Here is a 24,233-nt window from a genome sequence, read left to right on the forward strand (position 1 = left end):
GCCTCTGTGATTTCAGAGGGAACACGGGTGACACCGAATTCTCTCAGAAATGTAGACTTTGGGGATTTCCGGGATTCCTCGGGGGCGAGGTGGGATTAGAGGATGAGCAAGGGCGACAAGGAACAGATCCCCTCTCCCTCCTACGTTCCCGTAGCTGCCCATCGATCCAGAGCGTCAAGGCTATGAGGGAGTTGACGTCCATGGGCAGCTCCTGGGCTGCGAGCTCATCTTTAATCACCTCCGATAATTCGTGAAGGAACATGTCGAACAGGCCTTCCAGTTTCCAGGCAGCTCATCAGCCAACGTGCAAAAATCCACTGCGTAGTCTGCCACACTACAGGAGTCTTGGCGTAGTTGGAGCAGCCTCTCTCCCGGACAATGGAGAATGGAACACTTACGTACCTCTGCCACGAACTCCTCCAGTCTGAGGCAAACGGTGGACTGTTGATCTCACACCGCCATAGCTCAGGCGAGTGCCCGCCCGGACATCAGCGTTATCAAGTATGCTATCTTCGAGCGGTCCGAGGGGAACGAAGAAGGCTGCAGCTTGAAGATGAGGGAGCACTGGGAGAGAAACGCTCGGCAGGTTCCAGAATCTCCAGCATAAAGCTCCGGAGGAGATAAGCAAGGTTCTCAGGACACTGGGGTAGGCTGGGAAGAAGCGCCGTTGGTGGCGGGGTTGCTGAGAGTTTGGGGGATTACTGTTGTGGCTTGCTACCTAGTTGGGAATCCACAGAATTGCTCCAGCAATGTACTGAACGCATGTTCATGGCGTTCTGCCAGGCTATGGGGATTCCCTGTGGCTCAGTTGGTAGAGCATGGTGTGTGCAACGCCAGGGTTGTGGGTTCGTATTCCCACGGGGGGCCAGTACAACAAAAAAAAGGTATGAAATGTATTCATTCACTACTGTAAGTCGCTCTGGATAAGAGCGTCTGCTAAATGACTAAAATGTAAATGTAAATGTCTATGGAGTCCCTCCATAAGGCTTTGCAGTAACTCCTCGTGTCTTCCAATGGTGGCTCCTTGGAAGGAGACAGCGTTGCGGAGCTGGTCCGAGTCTGCTGGGTCAGTCATGGCCAGTTCGTACTATCTCGGCTCAGGCTAAGACCCAGATGCAGACACAGAAGGCCCATAGTACGAGTCTCAGAGTTTATTACAGTACAAGTGGCAGGCAATCGTCAAGGCAGGCAAAGCGTCGTAATCCAAATCAGAGTCAGGCAGGTACAGGGTCAGGACAGGCAGAAAGGTCAGAACTGGGAAGACTAGGAAAAGCAAAAACTAGAGCACAGGAAACACGGGAACACGCTAGTAGGACTTGACGGGACAAGACGAACTGGCAACAGACAAACAGAAAACGCAGGTCTAAATACACATGAGGTAATGGGAGACACCTGGTGGGGGTTGGAGACAATCACAAGACAGGTGAAACAGATCAGGGTGTGACACCTTCACTCTATCCCACTGCCGCACCTCACATAGTCAATTCTCTATCAGATACAGAGGTAACATACTCTGGAATTCTCGTCTTCACTTTGCCAAAACATAATCATCCCTCAATAACTTCAAGCGAAGACTGGGGGTCAGCCTGAAGAACCAAACTGCTCAGTAATCTCCTCCACATAGCCTAACTCTCACACATTCACATCACTGATCAATTAATTTATATATTTATAATTAGTAGGTTTTGTTATCTGTTTTAACCAACCTTTAAAATGTTTGTACTTATGTATTATATATTGTTTTTTTGTGATGTGGTTTTCATATAAGCTCTTGCGCTTCCAACCACACCTGCACACCATATTTTTTTATCACATTTTTATTTCTGTGTTGTTGTCTATCACTTGTTTTCTTTGGTCTAAATAAATAAATCTGAAAGTAAATCCAACCTCATAACTTGAAGATAGGCTACTGCTTTCCCAAACACTGCAGAGGCTCTATCAGCTAAATCTACTTTCCCCACACTCCTACTGTGATGACATCTACTAGGTCAAATGCACACCATATCAGTCAAACCTACCTCCCCAATAAGGCCCCAAAGTATACACTGGATGCTGTAGATTCAAACATGCAGTAACTCTCTTCGATAAACTAAAGTTATGGCTTGAGCTACCAACTCATATTTTGACTACAAGAACTTAAATATTAATGGTAGACGAAGCGATATGGTGTAGATGCAGAAAGTAAATTGTATAGTGGGTCAATTTCTGCAGTAATTAAGAGCGTTGAAGTGCGAGGCTCAACTTCTCCACTATTTTGGTCCCGTTGCTACCAAGCTGTAACAGCTTGTTGTGAACCCAATCTGTGTGAAAGCGAAGTCTCGCATCTCGCCCATCTCAATATCGGCGGTGTTGATCATGGCAATGTCATTTTAGCTGAGTCTACCTTTAAAGTATATTGTAATTTACAGTAAAACAAATTATAAAACAAAAATGTTATCCCTGTAATCCATCATACCAACAATGGCAGAAATTCAACAGAATTCGTACATTTTCTTTGTAAACATTGTAAGAAGTAGTCCACAAAATATTTTTGGATACATTTGTCACAGGGAAGATTGGTGACCAACGGGGTCTTAGGGCAATTGGTATTATTCTGTGAGTAAATCTGCTCCACTCCATTTAGTATTATATATTATGTCACATTTGGTTACATTATGAATGGAATAGCGGTCATACAATATCATACATCTTATCCTACCGTACAATAGCATACCAATTGGATGATGTAACTTATCATATGTTAGTGTAATGAATGAAATTTACTTTGTGCATCTTATCTTTGGTGTCATAAACAATCCTTAGTTCCTGCCTGTGTCTGATCAAGGGAGGAGGGGCTCCGGAGGAACATCTGGCAGAATGCCCAGAATATATTCTTTAAGTTAAGATAGAGATGGAGCTAGTCATATGTGGAAACCGTTCCAATGAATCATGTTTATGTAGGTTTAGATAGCAGTATATAAGGCTCTATGTGTCACGTTCTGACCAGTAAAGGGGTTATTTGTTATTGTAGTTTGGTCAGGACGTGGCAGGGGGTGTTTGTTTTATGTGGTTTGGGGTTTGTTGGGTTATGTTATTATGTAAGAGGGGTGTTTGTTTAGAGTGTTTCAGGGTTTGTTGGGCTATGTTCTATGTTAGTATATTTCTATGTTCTAGTCTAGTCTTTCTATTTCTATGTTTAGGGTTTTTGATTGACCTTCAATTGGAGACAGCTGTTCCTCGTTGCCTCTGATTGAAGGTCCTATGTATAGGGATGTTTTGCTATGGGGGTTTGTGGGTAGTTGTCTCCTTGTTTAGTGTCTGAGCACATGACATGACATGACATGACATGACATGACATGACATGACAGGACTGTTAGTGTCGTTCGTTGTGTTTGTATATGTGTTTTGTTTTGTTTTTCCTTCTTTTTACCAATTAAAGAAGATGAGTATACACGTTCCCGCTGCACCTTGGTCCAATCATTACGACACCCGTTACACTATGTAAGGAACTCCCTCTAAGATGCTCACTTCAGACCGGTGCTTATGCATCTAAGTTTGACTGTGACCTCTCCAGCTTGCTGACAATAAAGAGTGATGCATTTAATATTGACTTTGAGTGTCCTGTCTAAGAATTTCAACAACATTGGTATTATACGTCTTTTTCTGAGATCACATTGCTTAAATTACAAGGAGAATTTAAGTTGGTTGTTAGTGGAACTAATGACAAAGGTTAGGATCATTTACCTAAAGGGTTATGAGAACTAAAACGACAAAGGTTAGATGAATTTATGGAGCAGGTTGGGCAAATTGGGTTAACTTTAGAATAAGGGTTAGGGGGAAGGGTTAGCTAAAATGCTACAGCTGTTTTTAATGCTAAAAGTATCTTAAATAAAATAGGCTATATTAATTTTGGCTACTATGTTTTGTGTCAACATGCCATGCCTAAAATATGAAATAATAATACAAAAAAACTATTACTGTATTTTCATCCAAATATAATTTTAAAATGTGAATATTTTTCAATTACACCTCATTTTTACAATTGTAGACAGTGTTACAATTAACCCGTGAGAAATACCAGAGGGACATTTGACTTCCACCACTTTCGGTGTCATAGAAACTTCTTTACAATGTGTTGGCCTGATGGTAGCTAAGATATGTACCCTATTTTGTTTGTATACAAATAGTATGAATGTAAACACAAATATTATTTTCATACTAAGTAAAATCCTAAAACGGTTACTTTGGTCCCCGGTCTTCCCTAAGTATCATACATCTTGGAAGTGCTCAGATATACGTAATGTCGGTCAATGTTTCGTATGTCTCTGAGGCAAAGCTGTGGTGTCAGTCATTGTTACAAAGTATTAGGGTTGGGTGTGACGTCAAGGCACAAGTGCCGCCGACCATTTTTCGGTGAATTTTAAGTCTGACAAAATTGAGGAAACAACAACTGTTGAATGATCGGAGAACTCTGATAAAACAGTTCTATCATTTGGGGTTGTCAGGACATGTTTGCGATGAGACATTTCAGCGGAGCAGAAAATATTGATTGAAAAATGTCATCATTTATCGGAACACACCAACAAAGACAATCGACATTCTGTTGCACATTCCAATATTTTCGCGGCTGTTTATTTATTGTTGGATATTCATAGGCATAGGCGAATAGACTAATTGCCGAAGAGGCTGACCTAACGGTGCCACCTCCAACTTTTTCCGCATGAAGGTCCGTTCTTTCCCTTCTTTCGCAAAGCTGCATCAGACGAGCTGCTTCGCATGAGCCACCTCGGGGCGAGTGTTCTGCTCTGCCAGCTCGGGGAATCAGGATGAGAAAACCCAAAGTTGGACGACTGTTTCTGGCGACATGCGTTGGGTCACTTTTTATGGTCATATTGTACTTTCAGAACATCACAAGGCCAGGTAAGTTTCGACCATCACTACACATCAGGGTGCTATTGGATGGTGCCCTATGATGTTCTTGTAGGGCGACGTTTTGGTGTATTACATACACTGAGTGTAGGCTGTTTTTCATTAGGCTAGTCCCACTCATTTATTAAATATTATATTCAATAAATAGTTTAGAACAAACATCATGTCAAACTGAAATTAACTACCATGTCTGTTGCACAATTTCTCCCTAAATTAACATGTGTTGAGTTGAGACACAATGGAAAGGGTAAATGGCGGGGCATGAGTAAGCATTGTGAGTGTGAACCATGGAATGTTTTGGTAGCCCCCTCTGAGAGACCCTTAAGCATTCCTGGGCCTTTTTGGACTAGTTTCCTAAGCTCTCCTGTGGTCCCCTGTGCTAGGGCAGAGGAAGAAGAAACATATACCTTTAAGGGATTGAGTGATACTGAGGGACAGAGAATGATAGGAGGGAAGAGAACCTAACCTAGCCTCACTCCCAGGTTATGTCTGAGGTTTTAACATATGTCTGACGTTTTAACAATAGAGAGAATGAAATAGAAACCATATATTTCTATGCCACAGTATGCTGTTGTTATACCACGTGGGGAAAGAGCTATGTAATAAGTCCAGGTTTCTCATTTTACAGAGCCTCCAAGAGTAAGTGAGCAACTAAGGAAGGGACACTCTTACTATGCTATTACATTATGTCATAGGATACTTTCTCTTTAAACATGACAGTTTTATTACAATCATCCTTCCTATCCAACCATCTCCCAGGGGCAGACTTAGTGATTTTGAGGCCCCAGGCAGAGGCCCCCCGCTCCAAGCATGTGCACAACATTTCTTAATGGGTTTTGGAGTAAAGATGTAATTTAACTGTAAATATGTATTACCTTTTAATGTGCCATTAACACAGCTAGTCATGATGTTTTCATCTGATTGTCAAACAAATCACTTCAAAAAGTAGGTTACCTTTACACGTTCATCCAAAATAATTCCAGCATCCTGACAGTGCACTGTGCACCCTCCAACTTTCCTTCACTTCACAAGTGGCTGAAACTGTCTTACCAGAAAAAGCATCCGAGGGAGTGAAATAGCCCCCCTCTGTCCGACGATACTGTATGTAGTCCATGTACAGTATGTGATGCTGTCTGGCCAAAAAAGAGTATGACTTGGCATACTCTTTTTGTCCAGACAGCATCAGATAAATGGGCTACACATCCATGTCCTCTGCCTCGACAACGATGGCAGTATTATCAGCAGCACCTGTCTTTACTAAAGAAATGCGTATTGTATCCCCCTACAGTCTAAGGGCCCGGGGCTGGGTTCCCCCAAATACAATGTTTTTAGTTTTCAAAATATTTAGGACTAACTTATTTCTTGCTTCTTTCTTATTTCAGAAACTGACTGCAGCTCTTTTTGTTAAGTGTTGCAGTGTAGTAGCTAACATGTATTGTTTGAGTCACCTGCATACATAGACACACTGACTTCACTCAAAGACTAGACAGCTGCCTAGACAGCTGCCCTGGGGAATGCCTGATTCTACCTGGATTATGTTGGAGAGGCTTCAATTAAAGAACACCCTCTGTGTTCTGTTAGACAGGTAACTCTAACAGGGGTGCCAAGTAGCCTAGTGGTTAGAGCGTTGGGCCAGTAACCAAAAGTTTGCTAGATTGAATCCCCGAGCTGACAAGGTAAAAATCTGTTGTTCTGCCCCTGAACAAGGCAGTTAACCCACTGTTCGTAGGCCATTGTTGTAAATAAGAATTTGTTATTAACTGACTTACCTAGGTAAAGTAAAAAATGATCCACAATATAGCAGGGGTTGTAAAGCCATAACACACACGATAATGTCAAAAGCAGCACTGAAGTCTAACAAAACAGCTCGCACAATCTTTTGATCATCATTTTGTCTCAGCCAATGATCAGTGTAAGTGCCATGCATGTTGAATGCTCTTCCCTATAAGCTTGCTGAAATTCTGATGTCAATTCGTTTACTGTAAAATAGCATTGTATCTGGTCAACGGTGCATGACAATTCTTTTTACAGTCTATGGTGAGGATGGCCGGAAATCACATCAACATATGTTGATGTATTTTGGATATCGTCTACAAATCGAATCAAATCAAATGTTATTGGTCGCGTACACATATTTTACAGATGTTATCGCGGGTGTAGTGAAATACTTATGTTCCTAGCTCCAACAGTGCAGTAATACCTACTAACAATACAAAACAATTACACAAAGAAAAGGAATTTAGAAATATAGGAATATTAGAAGGAGCAATGTCGAAGTCCGGAATATAAATAAATATGTACAGTATTCCACATTTTGTTGCGTTACAGCCTGCATTCAACATTTATTAAAGTAAAACATGTTTTTAGACATTTTAGCAAATTTATTGAAAATGAAATACAGAAATATCTCATCTACATTCTGTGAGTATTCACACCCCTGAGTCAATACTTGTTTGAAGCACCTTTGGCAGCGATTACAGATGTGAGTACTTCTGGGTAAGTGTCTAAAAGCTTTCCACACCTGGATTGTGCAACATTTGCTCATTATTATATTATAACATGTTCAAGCTCTTTCAAATTGGTTGTTGATCATTGCTAGACAACCATTTTCAGGTCTTGCCATAGATTTTCAAGTAGATTTACGTCAAAACGGTAACTCAGCCACTCAGGAACATTCACAGTTTTCTTGGTAAGCAACTCCAATGTAGATTTGGCCTAGTGTTTTATGTTATTGTCCTGCTGAAAGGTGAATTAATCTCCCAGTGTCTGGTGGAAAGCAGACTGAACCAGGTTTCACTCTAGGATTTTGCTTGTGCTTAGCATTCTATTTATTTATTTTTTATCCTGAAAAACTCCCTAGTTTTTGCTGATTACAAGCGTACCCACAACATGATTCAGCCACCATTACGCTTAAAAATATGGAGAGTGGTACTCAGTAATATGTTGTAATAGATTAGCCTAAAACATAACACTTTCTATTCAGGACAAAAAGTTCATTGTTTAGCCACATTTTTGGCAATATTACGTTAGTGCCATGTTGCAAACAGGATGCATGTTTTGGAAGATTTGTATTCTGTACAGGCATCTTTCTTTTCAATCTGTTAATTAGGTTAGTATTGTGGAGTAACTACAATGTTGATCTATCCTCAGTTTTCTCCTATCACTCCTATCATTAAACTCTGTAACTGTTTTAAAGTCACCATTGGCCTCATTGTGAAATCCCTGATCGGTTTCCTTCCTCTCCAGCAAATTAGTTAGGAAGGACACCTGTATCTTTGTAGGGACTGTGTGTATTGATACAACATCCAAAGTGTAATTAGTAACTTCACCATGATCAAAGGCATATTCAATGTCTTTTTTTTTTAATCCTATCAACCAATAGGTGCCCTTCTTTGCGAAGCATTGGAACACTCCCTGGTTTTTGTGGTTGAATCTGTGTTTGAAATTCACTGCTCAACTGAGGGACCTTACAGATAATTGTATGTGTGGAGTACAGACATGAGGTAGTCATTAAAAATCATGTTAAACACTATTATTGCACTCAGAGTCCATGCATCACATTATGTGACTTGTTAGGCAAATTTTTACTCAGTACAAAGGGGTTGAATACTTATTTATTCAAGACTTTTCAGCTTTTCATTTTCTTAATTAATTTCTAAATATTTCTAAAAACATAATTCCACTTTAACATAATGGGGTGTTGTGTGTAGGCCAGTGACAAAATAATCTCAATTGAATCGGTTTTAAATTCAGGTTGTAACATAACAAAATTTGGAAAAAGTCAAGGGGTGTGAATGCTTTCTGAAGGCGCTGTATGTATATGATGGTGTGTAGAGACAGTATATAAATAGAAAAGATGTGTACAGCAGCAGTTATATAGGATGAGCCTTGACTAGAATACAGTATATACATTTGAAGTGGGCCAAACAGTATGTAAACATTATTAAAGTGACCAGTGTTCAGTAACTATGTACTGTTGAAGTCGGAAGTTTACATACACTTGGAGTCATTAAAACTAGTTTTTCAACCACTCCACAAATTTCTTGTTAACAAACTACAGTTTGGGCAAGTCGGTTAGGACATCTACTTTGTGCATGACACAAGTAATTTTTCCAACAATTGTTTACAGACAGATTATTTCACTTATAATTCACTGTATCACAATTCCAGTGGGTCAGAAGTTTACATACACAAAGTTGACTGTGTCTTTAAACAGCTTGGAAAATTCTAGAAAATGATGTCATGGCTTTAGAAGCTTCTGGTAGGCTAATTTACATCATTTGAGTAAATTGGACGTGTACCTGTGGATGTATTTCAAGGCCTACCTTCAAACTCAGTGCCTCTTTGCTTGACATCATGGGAAAATCAAAAGAAATCAGCCAAGACTTCAGAAAACAATTGTAGACCTGCACAAGTCTGGTTCATCCTTGGGAGCAATTTCCAAACTCCTGAAGGTACCACGTTCATCTGTAGAAACGATAGTACGCAAGTATAAACACCATGGGACCACGCAGCCGTCATACCGCTCAGGAAGAAGACGCGTTATATCGCCTAGAGATGAACATACTTTGGTGCGAAAAGTGCAAATCAATCCCAGAACAACAGCAAAGGACCTTGTGAAGATGCTGGAGGAAACAGGTACAAAAGTATCTATATCCACAGTAAAACAAGGAAGAAGCCACTGCTTCAAAACAGCCATAAAAAAGCCAGACTATGGTTTGCAACTGCACATGGGGACAAAGATTGTACTTTTTGGAGAAATGTCCTCTGGTCTGATGAAACAAAAATAGAACTGTTTGGCCATAATGAACGTCGTTATGTTTGGAGGAAAAAGGGGGAGGCTTGCAAGCCGAAGAACACCATCCCAACCGTGAAGCACGGGGGTGGCAGCATCATGTTGTGGGGGTGCTTTGCTGCAGGAGGGACTGGTGCACTTCACAAAATCGATGGCATCATGAGCATCATAAGGAAAATGACATGGATATAGTGAAGCAACATCTCAAGACATCAGTCAGGAAGTTAAAGCTTGGTCGCAAATGGGTCTTCCAAATGGACAATGGCCCCAAGCATACTTCCAAAGTTGTGGCAAAATGGCTTAACCTGTTAGGGCTAGGGGGCAGTATTGACACGGCCGGATAAAAAACGTACCCGATTTAATCTGGTTACTACTCCTGCCCAGTAACTAGAATATGCATATAATTATTGGCTTTGGATAGAAAACACCCTAAAGTTTCTAAAACTGTTTGAATGGTGTCTGTGAGTATAACAGAACTCATATGGCAGGCCAAAACCTGAGAAGATTCCATGCAGGAAGTGGCCTGTCTGACAAGTTGTTGTTCATCTTGGCTCTTTTTATTGAAGACTGAGGATCTTTGCTATAACGTGACACTTCCTACGGCTCCCATAGGCTCTCAGAGCTCGGGAAAAAGCTGAACGATATCGAGGCAGCCTCTGGCTGAAACACACTATCGCGTTTGGCAAGTGGCCGATCAGAGTACTATGGGCTTAGGCGCGTGCCCGAGTCGACCCCATGCTTTATTTTCTTTCGTCTGTTTACCTAAACGCAGATTCCCGGTCGGAATATTATCGCTTAATTATGAGAAAAATGGCATAAAAATTGATTTTAAACAGCGGTTGACATGCTTCGAAGTACGGTAATGGAATATTTAGAATTTTTTTGTCACGAATTGCGCCATGCTTGTCACCCTTATTTACCCTTTCGGATAGTGTCTTGAACGCACGAACAAAACGCCGCTATTTGGATATAACAATGGATTATTTGGGACCAAACCAACATTTGTTATTGAAGTAGAAGTCCTGGGAGTGCATTCTGACGAAGACAGCAAAGGTAATAACATTTTTATTATAGTAAATCTGACTATGGTGAGTGCTAAACTTGCTGGGTGTCTAAATAGCTAGCCCTGTGATGCCGGGCTATCTACTGAGAATATTGCAAAATGTGCTTTCACCGAAAAGCTATTTTAAAATCGGACATATCTAGTGCATAGAGGAGTTCTGTATCTATAATTTTTTTAATAATTGTTATGCTTTTTGTGAATGTTTATCGTGAGTAATTTAGTAAATTCACCGGCAGTGTTCGGTGGGAATGCTAGTCACATGCTAATGTAAAAAGCTGTTTTTTGATATAAATATGAACTTGATTGAACAAAACATGCATGTATTGTATAACATAATGTCCTAGGGTTGTCATCTGATGAAGATCATCAAAGGTTAGTGCTGCATTTAGCTGTGGTTTGGGTTTATGTGACATTATATGCTAGCTTGAAAAATGGGTGTCTGATTATTTCTGGCTGGGTACTCTGCTGACATAATCTAATGTTTTGCTTTCGTTGTAAAGCCTTTTTGAAATCGGACAGTGTGGTTAGATTAACGAGAGTCTTGTCTTTAAAATGGTGTAAAATAGTCATATGTTTGAAAAATTGAAGTTTTTGCATTTTTGAGGTATTTGAATAACGCGCCACGGGATTACACTGGCTGTTGAGTAGGTGGGACGCAAGCGTCCCACCTAGCCCATTTAAGGACAACAAAGTCAAGGTATTGGAGTGGCCATCACAAAGCCCTGACCTCAGTCCTATGGAAAATGTGTGGGCAGAACTGACGAAGTGTTTGCAAGCAAGGAGCCCTACAAACCTGACTCAGTAACACCAGCTCTGTCAGGAGGAATGGGCCAAAATTCACCCAACTTATTGTGGGAAGCTTGTGGAAGGCTACACGAAACGTTTGACCCAAGTAAAACATTTTTAAAGGCACTGCTACCAAATACTAATTGAGTGTATGGAAACGTCTGACCCATTGGGAATGTGATGAAAGAAATAAAAGCTTAAATAAATCATCCTCTACTATTATTCTGACATTTCATATTCTTAAAATGAAGTGGTGATCCGTACTGACCTAAGACAGGGAATTTTTACTAGGATTAAATGTCAGGAATTGGGAAAAACTGAGTTTAAATGTATTTGGCTAAGGTGTATGTAAACTTCCGACTTCAACTGTACATAGGGCAGCAGTCTCTAAGGTGCAGGGTAGAGAACCAGGTGGTAGCTGGGTAGTAACAGTGACTAAGTTCAGGTCAGGGTACTAGGCGGAGGCCGGCTAGTGGTAATTATTTAACAGTCTGAAGGCCTGGCTATAGAAGCAGTTCTTCAGTCTCTCGGTCCCAACTTTGATGCACCTGTACCTTCTCCGTCTTCTAGATGATAGCTCGGTGAACAGGCCGGGGGTTGGGTATATTTATCTGTAACCACGTCACCATCTACAGTTTTTATGCGAGTACAGTCATACTGTACCATATAAAAAAACAGCTGTGATGGAAACAGGAAGTTTCTGTACAATTTTATGAATGCTAACAGATAAATCTTTCGTTCGACATGGTGGGATCTTTTTGTGCGGGTAAAATGTATTATGCGAGAAATGGTGGTGGAAATGCCTTTATGCGCAAATATTAATATAATATTAATATTAATATAATAGCCATTATATCGAAGTAAACTTGGAGTCACACGATGATATGTTTTCTGGTACTCACACTACGACTAGGGAAATGCAGTTTATTAGGCTACACATGAAATAAGTTATGATGAACTTCACAGGGTGGTGAAAGTTACGATGAACTTCACAGGGTGGGGAAAGTTACGATGAACGTCACAGGGTGGGGAAAGTGCACAGTGATCTTGATGCTCCTTTCAAATAAATATTGAGGGTCGGATTCTGGTGACATGATGATTGACTGTCGTTTGACAAATACAAATATTCTTGCTCTTACCAATAATAATCTAATCATGAAGACTACCAGTATCTGCGAGACCATTTATTTATTTATTCAGCACATGAAAACTTAAGCTAAAAAAGTACAGTTTTTATCTGCAACAAGATAAACATCAGTGCTTGGTGACATAGTGCACTCAAAAAGGTGGAAACTAACTTGTTTCAGAATAAACATATCTGTGTATTTCCCTATAGTGAGTGTCTCCTCTGTGGGCAGAAGGATTCACACCTCGGACTTAGCAGTACTATGTCCAGTCTGAGAAAGAGCTGACTAAACGTGTGGGTGGGTGTACACACTTGTCAGTTACTGAAAGGTGCTAGATGCGCCAAGCCTGCTTTACAAGTCAGCTCAATATGACGTGAAATGTGAGAATTTTTGTTTGAAAATAGTTAATGTCTACTTTTCAAACAGGACCTTTGAGCCTTCAGATAATATTTGGTTTGTCTATACTCTCTCCTGACAGTTAAAGTCATGACATCCTTTTAGGTTGAGCGTGTCGTGAGCCCTGTACCACGGACTTAAACGCACATGATGATCAAAGGTCTGCTAGAGCAGACTTTCTCAACTCTTCGACATTTACATTTTTCTGGTCTTGTTCTAAACCTCAAATACTTCACTGTCAGATATCATTTATATTCTAAATTCTTCTTCTTCTGTGAAAAGCTGACATCAGCGTAACTGAGTTACTGAAGTTACAACAGAAAGTAATTTTAAGCAGCAATGTATTCCTTATGAGATAATGATGTTGAAAATACTGTAAGTATTTTTAGTTGATAAACACATTTTGCTCACTAGTTTGGGCCCTCACACACTTTCATTACTATGCTCTTTTACCATCACACACAAGCAACATCTTCCTACGTTGGCATCATGTGGGTCTTGTCTAGTCAACAAACAAGGCTGGCATGTGTCCCAATCCCGCCACATGCCCACGGCACCATAGAAAGCTGAATCAGTCAAAAGCCACACCTGCTGGGTGTTTGTTCTTGCTGAATAAGCCATTTAGAGACGTTAAAAGTAAATTGCTCACTATTTTAACACACGTTTGGCCTGTTTATTCCATTTCTGGGGTGCTTTTGCTATGCAGCTGTGGTCTATCTGTATAGAAACAGCTATGGTCTATACAGCTATGGTCTATACAGCTAGTCTATACAGTTATGGTCTATCTATATAGATACAGCTAGTCTATATAGCTATGGTCTATATACAGTGCCTTCGGAAACTATTCAGACCCCTTTTAAATAAATTAAAAAATCCTCAACAATCTACACACAATACCAAAAACAGTTTTTTAAATATTTTTAGAAATGTATTAAAATAGAAAAACAGATAACTTATTTACATAATGTTCAGAGACCTTTGCTATGAGACTCTAAATTGAGTTCAAGTGCATCCTGTTTCCATTGATGATCATTGAGATGTTTCTACAACCCGATTGGAGTCCACCTGTGGTAAATTCAATTGATTGGACATGATTTGGAAAGGCACACACCTGTCTATATAAGGTCCCACAGTTGACAGTGCATGTCAGAGCAAAAACCAAGCCATGAGGTCAAATGAATTGTCTGGTGAGCTCCGAGACGTGATTGTGTCGAGGCACAGATCTGGAGAAGGGTACCAAAACATTTCTGCAGCATTGAAGGTCCCAAGAACACTGTGGAGGAACCACCAAGACTCTTCCTAGAGCTGGCCATCCAGCCAAACTGAGCAATCGGGAGAGAAGGGCCTTGGTCAGGTAGGTGACCAAGAACCCGATGGTCGTTCTGACAGAGCACTAGAGTTCCTCTGTGGAGATGGGAGAACCTTCCAGCAGCACTCCACCAATCAGGCCTTTATGGTAGAGTGGCCAGATGGATGCCACTCCTCAGTAAAAGGCACATGACAGCCCGCTTGGAGTTTGCCAAAAGGCACCTAAAACAAGATTCTCTGGTCTGATGAAACCAAGATTAAACTCTTTGGCCTGAATGCCAAGCGTCACGTCTGGAGGAAATCTGGCACCATCCCTACGGTGAAGCATGGTGGTGGCAGCATCATGCTGTGGGGATGTTTTTCAGCGGCAGGGACTGGGAGACTAGTCAGGATCGAGGCAAAGATTTGTATTTATTTATTTTTATTTCACCTTTATTTAACCAGATAGGCCAGTTGAAAACAAGTTCTCATTTACAATTTTTTTTACATTTACATTTACGTCATTTAGCAGACGCTCTTATCCAAAGCGACTTACAAATTGGTGCATTCACCATATGATATCCAGTGGAACAACCACTTTACAATAGTACATCTATATCTTATTTGGGGGGGGGGGGGGGGTTAGAAGGATTACTTAATCCTATCCCAGGTATTCCTTAAAGAGGTGGGGTTTCAAGTGTCAACTGCAACTACAACTGCGACCTGGCCAAGATAAAGCAAAGCAGTGCGACAAAAACAACAACACAGAGTTACACATAAACAAATGTACAGTCAATAACACAAAAGAAAAGAAAAATAGAAAAATCTATGTACATTGTGTGCAAATGTAGAAGAGCAGGGAGGTAGGCAATAAATAGGCCCTAGAGGCGAAATTAATTACAATTTAGCATTAATACTGGAGTGATAGGTGTGCAGATGATGATGTGCAAGTAAAGATACTGGGGTGCAAAAGAGCAAAAGGGTAAGTAATAATATGGGGATGAGGTAGTCGGGTGTGCTATTTACAGATTGGCTGTGTACAGGTACAGTGATCGGTAAGCTGCTCAGACAGCTGATGCGTAAAGTTATAGAGGGAGATATAAGACTCCAGCTTCAGAGATTTTTGCAATTTGTTCCAGTCATTTGCAGCAGAGAACTGGAAGGTAAGGCGGCCAAAGGAAGTGTTGGCTTTGGGGATGACCAGTGCAATGTACCTGCTGGAGCGCGTGCTACGGGTGGGTGTTGCTATGGTGACCAGTGAGCTGAGATAAGGCGGGGCTTTACCTAGCAAAGACTTATAGATGACCTGGAGCCAGTGGGTTTGGCGATGGATATGTAGTGAGGGCCAGCCAACGAGAGCATACAGGTCACAGTGGTAGGTGGTATATGGGGCTTTGGTGACACAACGGATGGCACTGTGATAGACTACATCCAGTTTGCTGAGTAGAGTGTTGGGGGCTATTTTGTAAATGACATCGCCAAAGTTAAGGATCGGTAGGATAGTCAGTTTTACGAGGGTATGTTTGGCGGCATGAGTGAAGGAGGCTTTGTTGTGAAATAGGAAGCCGATTCTAGATTTAATTTTGGATTGGAGATGCTTAATGTGAGTCTGGAAGGAGAGTTTACACTCTAACCAGACACCTAGGTATTTGTAGTTGTCCACATATTCTAATTCAGAACCGTCCAGAGTAGTGATGCTAGTCGGGCGGGAGGGTGCGGGCAGCAATCGGTTGAAGAGCATGCACTTAGCATTTAAAAGCAGTTGGAGGCCACGGAAGGAGTGTTGTATGGCGTTGAAGCTCGTTTGGAGGTTTGTTAGCACAGTGTCCAAAGAAGGGCAAGATGAAAGATGAACGGAGCAAAGTACAGAGAGATCCTTGTTGAAAACCTGCTCCACAGTGCTCAGGACCTCAGACTGGGCTGAAGGTTCACCTTCCAACAGCACAACAACCCTAAGCACACAGCCAAGACAATGCAGGAGTGGCTTCGGTACAATTCTCTGAATGTCCTTGAGTGGCCCAGCCAGAGCCCGGGCTTGAACCCGATCGAACATTTCTGGAGAGACCTGAAAATAGCTGTGCATCGACGCTCCCCATCCAACCTGAAAGCTTGAGAGGATCTGCAGAGAAGAATGGGAGAAACTCCCCAAATACAGGTGTGCCAAGCTTGTAGCGTCATACCCAAGAAGACTCGAGGCTGTAATCGCTGCCAAAGTTGCTTCAACAATGTACTGAGTAAAGGGTCTGAATACTTATGTAAATGTAATGTTACCGTTCATTGAATTTTTTGCTAAAATTTCAAGAAAACTGTTTTTGTCAAGGGGTATGAATACTTTCCGAAGGCACTATAGCTATGGTCTATACAGCAATGGTCTATATGTATATATATATAGATACAGCTATGGTCTACACAGCTATACAGGGAATAGTGAAACTGTAGCTTGCATCCTGTGATCTCCACATATCCAAAATGATAGGAGAAGCTAAAAGATTATCTTTTCAAAAAGAAAAATCTTCTGATTTATCTTTGGACTAATGCATAGGGTAGTGATAACCCACTGGGCACAGTTTAATTCAACATCTATTCCATGTTGGTTCAATATAATTTCATTGAAGTGACGAGGAAACAACGTTGATTCATCCAGTGGGTAGGGTTTAATTTGGTATCTTGACGTTGTTTCGCAACACTGAATCTCCCACTTCTCTGTGCACGGTGCATGTGGCTTCCACAAAAGCGGAAGTCATAATCAGTGACGCAGGCTGATGTGTAGAGCAGATGAAATGATAGAGATGTAGAGGGGGAAGTGTGTTTTATCAGAGCAGGAGTCACATGCAAAGTCACATGCTAGTCACAAAAAATAATTGGTCAGTGGCACCTTTCCACGTTTTATTTTGAGTCAAATGTTTTGAGTCAATAGGTATTCAACCTCTTTGTTATGGCAAGCCTAAATAAGTTCAGGAGTAAATATTTGTTTAACAATTCACATAAGTGTCATGGACTCTGTGTGCAATAATAGTGTTTAGCATGATTTTTGAACAACTACCTCATCTCTGTACCTCACAAATACAATTAGCTGTAAGGTCTCACAGTCGAGATGTGAATTTCAAACACAGATTCAGCCACAAAGACCGGGGAGGTTTTCAATTGCCTCGCAAAGAAGGGCACCTATTGGTAGATAAAATACATTTAAAAAATGTACACATTGCATATCCCTTTGAGCATGGTGAAGTTATTAAGTACACTTTGGATGGTGTATCAATACACGTAGTCACTACAAAGATAAAGGCGTTCCTCCTAACTCAGTTGCCGGAGAGGAAGGAAACCGCTCAGGGATTTCACCATGAGGCCAATAGTGACTTTAAAACAATTACAGAGTTTTATGGCTGTGATAGGCGAAAACTGAGAATGGATCAACAACATTGTAGTTACTCCACAATACTAACCTAATTGACAGAGTGTGTAACAATATTTGTCGTCTGAAGAAGATGAATCATCGGACCAAAACGCAGCGTAGTAAGTGTTCATGCTTATTTTAATAACTGAACACTAAAACAAAAATAACAAAGAGAATACTGAAACAGTTCCGTAAGGTGCAAACACTAAACAGAAATTAACTGCCAACAAAAACCCTGTGGGAAAAGGCTACCTAAGTATGGTTCCCAATCAGAGACAACGATAGACAGCTGTCCCTGATTGAGAACCATACCCAGCCAAAACAAAGAAATACACAAAACATAGAAAAGTGCAAATAGAATGCCCACCCTAGTCACACCCTGGCCTAACCAAAATAGAGAACAAAACCCTCTCTATGGCCAGGGCGTGACAGAGTGAAAAGAAGGAAGCCTGTACAGAATACAGATTTTCCAAAACATACATCTTGTTTGCAACAAGGCACTAACGTAATACTGCAAAAAATGTGGCAAAGCAATTCACTTTTTGTCCTGAATACAAAGTGTTACTGTATGTTTGGGGCAAATCCAATACAACACATTACTGAGTACCACTCTCCATATTTTTAAGCATAGTGGTGGCTGCATCATGTTATGGGTATGCTTGTAATCATTAAGGACTGGGTAGTTTTTCAGGATAAAAAATAAATGAATGGAGCTAAGCACAGGCAAAATCCTAGATGAAAACCTGGTTCAGTCTTCTTTCCACCAGATCCTGGTAGATGAATTCACATTTCAGCAGGACAATAACCTAAAACAGAAGGCCAAATCTACACTGTAGTAGCTTACCAAGAAGACAGTTAATGTTCCTGAGTGTCCGAGTTACCGTTTTGACGTAAATCTATTTGAAAATCTATGGCAATACCTGCACATGGTTGTCTAGCAATGATCAACAACCAATTTGACAGAGATTGAATAATTTTTTTAAGAGTAATGGGTAAATGTTGCACAATCCAGGTATGGAAAGCTCTTAGAAATTTACCCAGAAAGACTCACAGATGTAATCGCAGCTAAAGGGGCTTCTACAAAGTATTGAATCAGGGGTGTGAATACTTATGTAAATGATCAATTGAATCCATTTTGAATTCAGGCTGTAACACAACAAAATTTGTCAAGGGGTATGAATACTTTCTGAAGGCACTGTATACAAGGAGTACTGGTACCAAGTCAATGTGCAGGGGTACGAGGTAGCTTTTTATTTTATTTAACCTTTTTTTAACTAGGCAAGTCAATTAAGAACAGCAAGGACGTGGGCTGGGATATAAAACAAATGTGAAGTAGGAAAAAACACATCACGACAATAGAGACACCACAACACTACATAAAGAGAGACCTAAAGACAACAACATAGCATGGCAGCAACACATTACGACAGAGCATGGTAGCAACTCAACATGGCCCAAACATTGTTAGGCACAGACAACTGCACAAAGGGCAAAAAGGTAGAGACAACATTACATCACGTGAAGCAGCCACAAGTATCAGTAAGAGTGTCCGTGATTGAGTCTTTGAATGCAGAGATGGAGATAAAACTGTCCAGTTTGAGTGTTTTTAATTCTTGTTCCAGTCGCTAGCTGCGAACTGAAAAGAGGAGCGACCCAGGGATGTGTGTGCTTTGGGGACCTTTAACAGAATGTGACTGGCAGAACGGGTGTTTTATGTGGAGGATGAGGGATTCAGTAGGTTACTAAGATAAGGGGGAGTGAGGCCTAAGAGGGTTTTATAAATAAGCATCAAACAGTGGGTCTAGTGTCAGGTATTAAGAAATGGACAGTTTACAGAGGAGTATAGAGTGCAATGATGTGTCCTAAAAGGAGCATTGGTGACAAATCTGATGGCCGAATGGTAAAGAACATCTAGCCGTTCGAAAGCGCCTTTGGCGGAAGTCGTGACACTCAGAGACACTAATACTCCTTAGCTGACCCACAGGAAAGGAATGGTCTTTGACCAAGTCAATAAAAATAACAGCACAACATTTCTTAGAATCAAGGGCAATGGTGACATAAGTTAGGACCACCACCTTTGGAAGATCTGTCTTGTTGAAAAAGGTTATAACCAGAAAGGTTAACATCAGTGTTCAAAACACGTTTTCTTAACCACGTCTCAGTAATGACCAACACATCCAGATTGGAGCTGTGAACCCACACCTTCAATTGATACATTTTAGGTAATAAGCTTCTAGTGTTAATGACTCCAACCTAAGTGTATGTAAACTTCCGACTTCAACTGTAAACCGGTTACCTTGGCGTTCTTGGGCACTGGACTGTGGAGGTCTGCTTGATACATGTACGTATTACAGACTGGGTCAGGGAGAGGTTGAATATGTCAGTGACGACATGTTATGAGTACACGTCCTGGTAATCCATCTTGCCCTGCGGCCTTGTGAATGTCAACCTGTTTAAAGGGCTGACTCATATTGGCTACAGCGAGCGTGATCACACAGTCACTTGCACGGTTGATGAGATTTCATTAAGATTACGATCCTCTCACACATCATTTTAGAGTTTTTTTCTTCTATGGTTTCTTTCTCTCTCTTTCTCTCTATTTCTGACTCTGTCCCTCCCTCCCTCCCTCCATGTGAGATGTAAAGCAATCCTCTGCATTCAACTGGCACATGTGCAAATCCAATCCGTTTCCTCTCACTAGTGAGCAGGGCCCCAACATTGACATGCCTCCAGCCCTGAGGTGCTGGTGCTCATGTGAGATCATGCACCATAAGGTAAAACATACTGAAATGAGAACTCAATGGGCTACTGTACTACAGTGTGCAGCACTGGCCACAGTCAGATTTTCATGACAAGGTGAGGGTGATAGAGTTGGATACAGTTCAGGACAGCTCAACCAGTAAAGAACATCGAGTACCCGTCACTCATCACTAAAGAAAACAGACAATAATACCCTTTTCAGATGATTCATTTGTTTTGCTTTTTCTCCCTCTCTGTCTTTGTGCCTGTAGCTGTGGAGCAGTCTGGGGGGAAGGGCATCGCCCCAGGGAAGACCAGGAGAAGTCCACTACAGGCCCTCTACAACGGAGACCAGGTGACTAGCTTTAGAATGGCCGCATTCTATCATGCCTTGAATGTGTGTGAACACTCATGGTTATGTACTGTTTAGTCACCTGATGTTGATGTGTAATTGTTTCCGGATGTGTCACACACAGGAAATTAAATTTGACAAAGCATTGATCTTGGAGAACCACTCTGACACATTTGATTTCTCAACAAATGGGTTGCCTTTGGTCGCTGTACTGAATTATTGCTGCTATACATTAAATATTGTTACATCATACTACATACCAACCACCTTTTTCTTTAACTTTCCTCAGAGGTTATGGCTCAAGCGTTACTGCAAGACTGAGTTGAGTTCATTTGATTTGACTTAGAAGTTATGACTCAGGTCCTTAGTGGTTACTATAAAAACAGTACCCCCTCTTCCTCCGAGAGACAAAGCTCTCTTTTTCAGCTCCAATATCCAAAATCTCAGGAATCCAGTGTATGCTGAGTGATACTGCATCTCTCGCTCTCTCTCTCTTTTTTGCTCTGTCTCACACAGAGGGCAGTTAGTTTGGTGCTGCTGATGCAACTAATCTTATCTGTTGTGTGTCTTTTTCTCTTGGACTCTGTCCACCTGGCAACCCCTCTATCTTCTGTTCATTATTCACAGCAACACAAAGCACCATGCCCATCCTTGATCCTTCTATTGCTTCCACATTGCTGAAATCAAGCCACCTCTTTTGCTTCTCTTTATTATAACGTTAAACACTTTGTCAATTGCATGTGACTAGTGCCAGAGGCTGTCTACTGGGAAACACAGTGGATGACCTTGATGTTGCAATGCCAATTCCAGTTCATTTTACTAATCCGACAAGACAGATTAAAACACTGACAGATGGCACAATTGTTTTAGTCAGAGGATTGGCTACATGAAGATGTTATCACTTGGAGAGATGTAATATTTCATCACTTATAAGTGTTTAATTGTAAATGTGAGTGTTGACCTTGTATGTCCCCTCCTCTCTCTGTGACCGTAGTTGGATTTGTCTGCAGTGCAGACGTCTCTGCGTGGTCGGCGGGAGCTGCTGGAGGAGGCGTGTCTCACCCACACCAAGAAGCGACGGGTGTTGACCCCAGACGACCTCCGCCACCTCATCGTGGACGATAAGCACGGCCTGCTGTACTGCTACGTCCCCAAGGTGGCCTGCACCAACTGGAAACGTGTCTTCATGGTCCTGACGGGGGACGGACGCTACCACGAGCCGCTAGCCATCCCTGCCAACGAGGCCCACGTGGCTGGCAACCTGCGCACGCTGTCAGAGTACTCCACCTCTGAGATCAACCGCCGTCTGCGCAGCTACCTGAAATTCATCTTTGTGCGGGAGCCCTTCGAGAGGCTAGTGTCGGCCTACCGCAACAAGTTCACCCGCAGCTACAACACGGCCTTCCACAAGCGCTACGGCACCAAGATAATCCGCCGGCACCGGCCCCAACCCCAGCCGGATGCGCTGGAGCGGGGCAACGACGTCTCCTTCCAGGAGTTTGTGTACTACCTGGTGGATCCCCGCACACAGAGAGAGGAGCCTTTCAACGAGCACTGGGAGCGGATCCACTCACTGTGCCACCCCTGCCTCGTCCACTACGATGTGGTGGGGAAGTATGAGACTCTGGAACAGGACTCCCGCTCTGTGCTGCGGCTGGCTGGTGCTGACGGGGAGGTCCGCTTCCCTACCTCAGGCAAGAGCACCAGGACCAACGGGGACATGGCAGCTCAGTTCTTCCAAAACATCAGCCCCTTTTACCAAAAGAAGCTGTACAACCTTTACCGCATGGACTTCCTGCTCTTCAATTACTCCAACCCAGAGTACTTGAAGACTAGATGAGGGTGGCTCTCTCCATGTCAGCCGGAGATTTAGTAATCAATCTGTTTGGCTCTGTAATTTGTAATTAATCTGGGTGCGTAGAGCTTGTAATTGATGTTCCAGATGTTATTTATACGGGCCTTGCCAGTGGGGGGAATCACTGCATTGTCAGATGTAAGACGTTTATGGGCATAGGTGGCTGACCTTGGAGTCGCTATATTTGCTTTAATCCTCCTCATGTGGCCTAGATAAGAGAGAAGCAGGTTCTTCTTTTACAATGAATATGTCGAGGGTTGTAAAGAACTTGTTGTGTGTATCACAGAATCCCTCGACTATGCCTCCTTCTTTATTTATACAATTGTAAGAGTATTTATTGTGAATATAGACTGAGTCATGGACAGAGCGAATTGGGCGAGGACATTCTAATTCATGCATTTCTTTCTGCTTGCACATACAGCATGTTTCTTTGGCTCTTGCACATCTTCTGTAGCCAAACATGTTCCTCTGGGGACAAAGGGTGTCATAAAACTTACATAAACCACCAAACAAAAGAAAGCATAGTCCACAATTAAAAAGAAAGAATAAAAACCAATAAAAATAAGCAATTTACTCTCTAATGACAGAAGTATGAGGCTTGCACAGACCCAATATGAATTGAACCAGTTTAAATGGTTTATCTTACATGGTAGCATATTTTTTTTAATACACAGTGAAGTCATCATTCATACTGTACCATGTCACACTTTTCCCACATTATAAAATGATTGCCACCTGTTCATGACGTTACATAAGCCACAGTTGATAGTAAATATGTTCTGATCAACAATGTATGCTGGTTGTATAAAGCCTGGCAGGCAGATTGCCTGCAGATAGGGAGTTAATTACAGAAATGGCACAAGCTTTGCAGAATCACCTCTTTATTTAGCTCACGTTAGACTGAGCAAACGGTGCATAGCTGTGGTTTGGGCCAAGGCAGCCCCTCATCAGAGCACTCCTTGTTGAACTGTGGATAGCCACCTAGGGCTAACTACCTACTTACAGGGGCACTACATGTTAAAACCAGGTAGGCCGTCTGGTAAAAGACAAATATTAAATTACATTTATAGCATGCAGTATTTTTCTTGACTATGAGAGCAGTTAATAAAATTAGTTTTCATGACTGTTGATGTTATGCCTCATTGCAACCTTTTGGAACAAAGTTTGTCCATAACAACGGTACACTGTACAGTGCATTCTGAAAGTATTCAGACCGCTTCACTTTTTCCACATTTTGTTACGGTACAGCCTTATTCTAAAATAGATTCCATTGTTTTTTTCCCTCATCAATCTACACACAATACCCCATAATGACAAAGCAAAAACAGGTTTTAGAAATTTTTGCAAATGCATAAAAAATTATAACTGAATTATCACATTTATATAAGTATTCAGACCCTTTACTCAGTACTTTGTTGAAGCACCTTTGGCAGCGATTACATTCTTGAGTCTTCTTGGGTATGAAGCCAACAAGCTTGGCATACCTGTATTTGGGGAGTTTGTCCCATTAATCTCTGCAAATCATCTTAAG

The 24,233-nt window shown here is 41.5% G+C and overlaps 1 protein-coding gene across 1 annotated transcript; it reads left to right on the plus strand.

Moving 5' to 3' along the window:
• The first annotated feature begins 4,343 nt into the window (after positions 1-4,343).
• On the plus strand, positions 4,344-23,826 carry LOC106566982 (carbohydrate sulfotransferase 11). The gene is made up of 3 exons (XM_014135701.3): positions 4,344-4,899; positions 20,768-20,850; positions 21,842-23,826. Exons 1-3 carry the CDS (start codon positions 4,806-4,808, stop codon positions 22,685-22,687), a joined length of 1,023 nt encoding a protein of 340 aa, XP_013991176.1. The 5' UTR covers positions 4,344-4,805; the 3' UTR covers positions 22,688-23,826.
• Positions 23,827-24,233: the final 407 nt, after the last annotated feature.

The sequence above is a fragment of the Salmo salar genome, chromosome 13 (genome assembly GCF_965601325.2).
Source record: "Salmo salar chromosome 13, fSalSal1, whole genome shotgun sequence".
NCBI classification, from domain to species: Eukaryota; Metazoa; Chordata; class Actinopteri; order Salmoniformes; family Salmonidae; genus Salmo; species Salmo salar.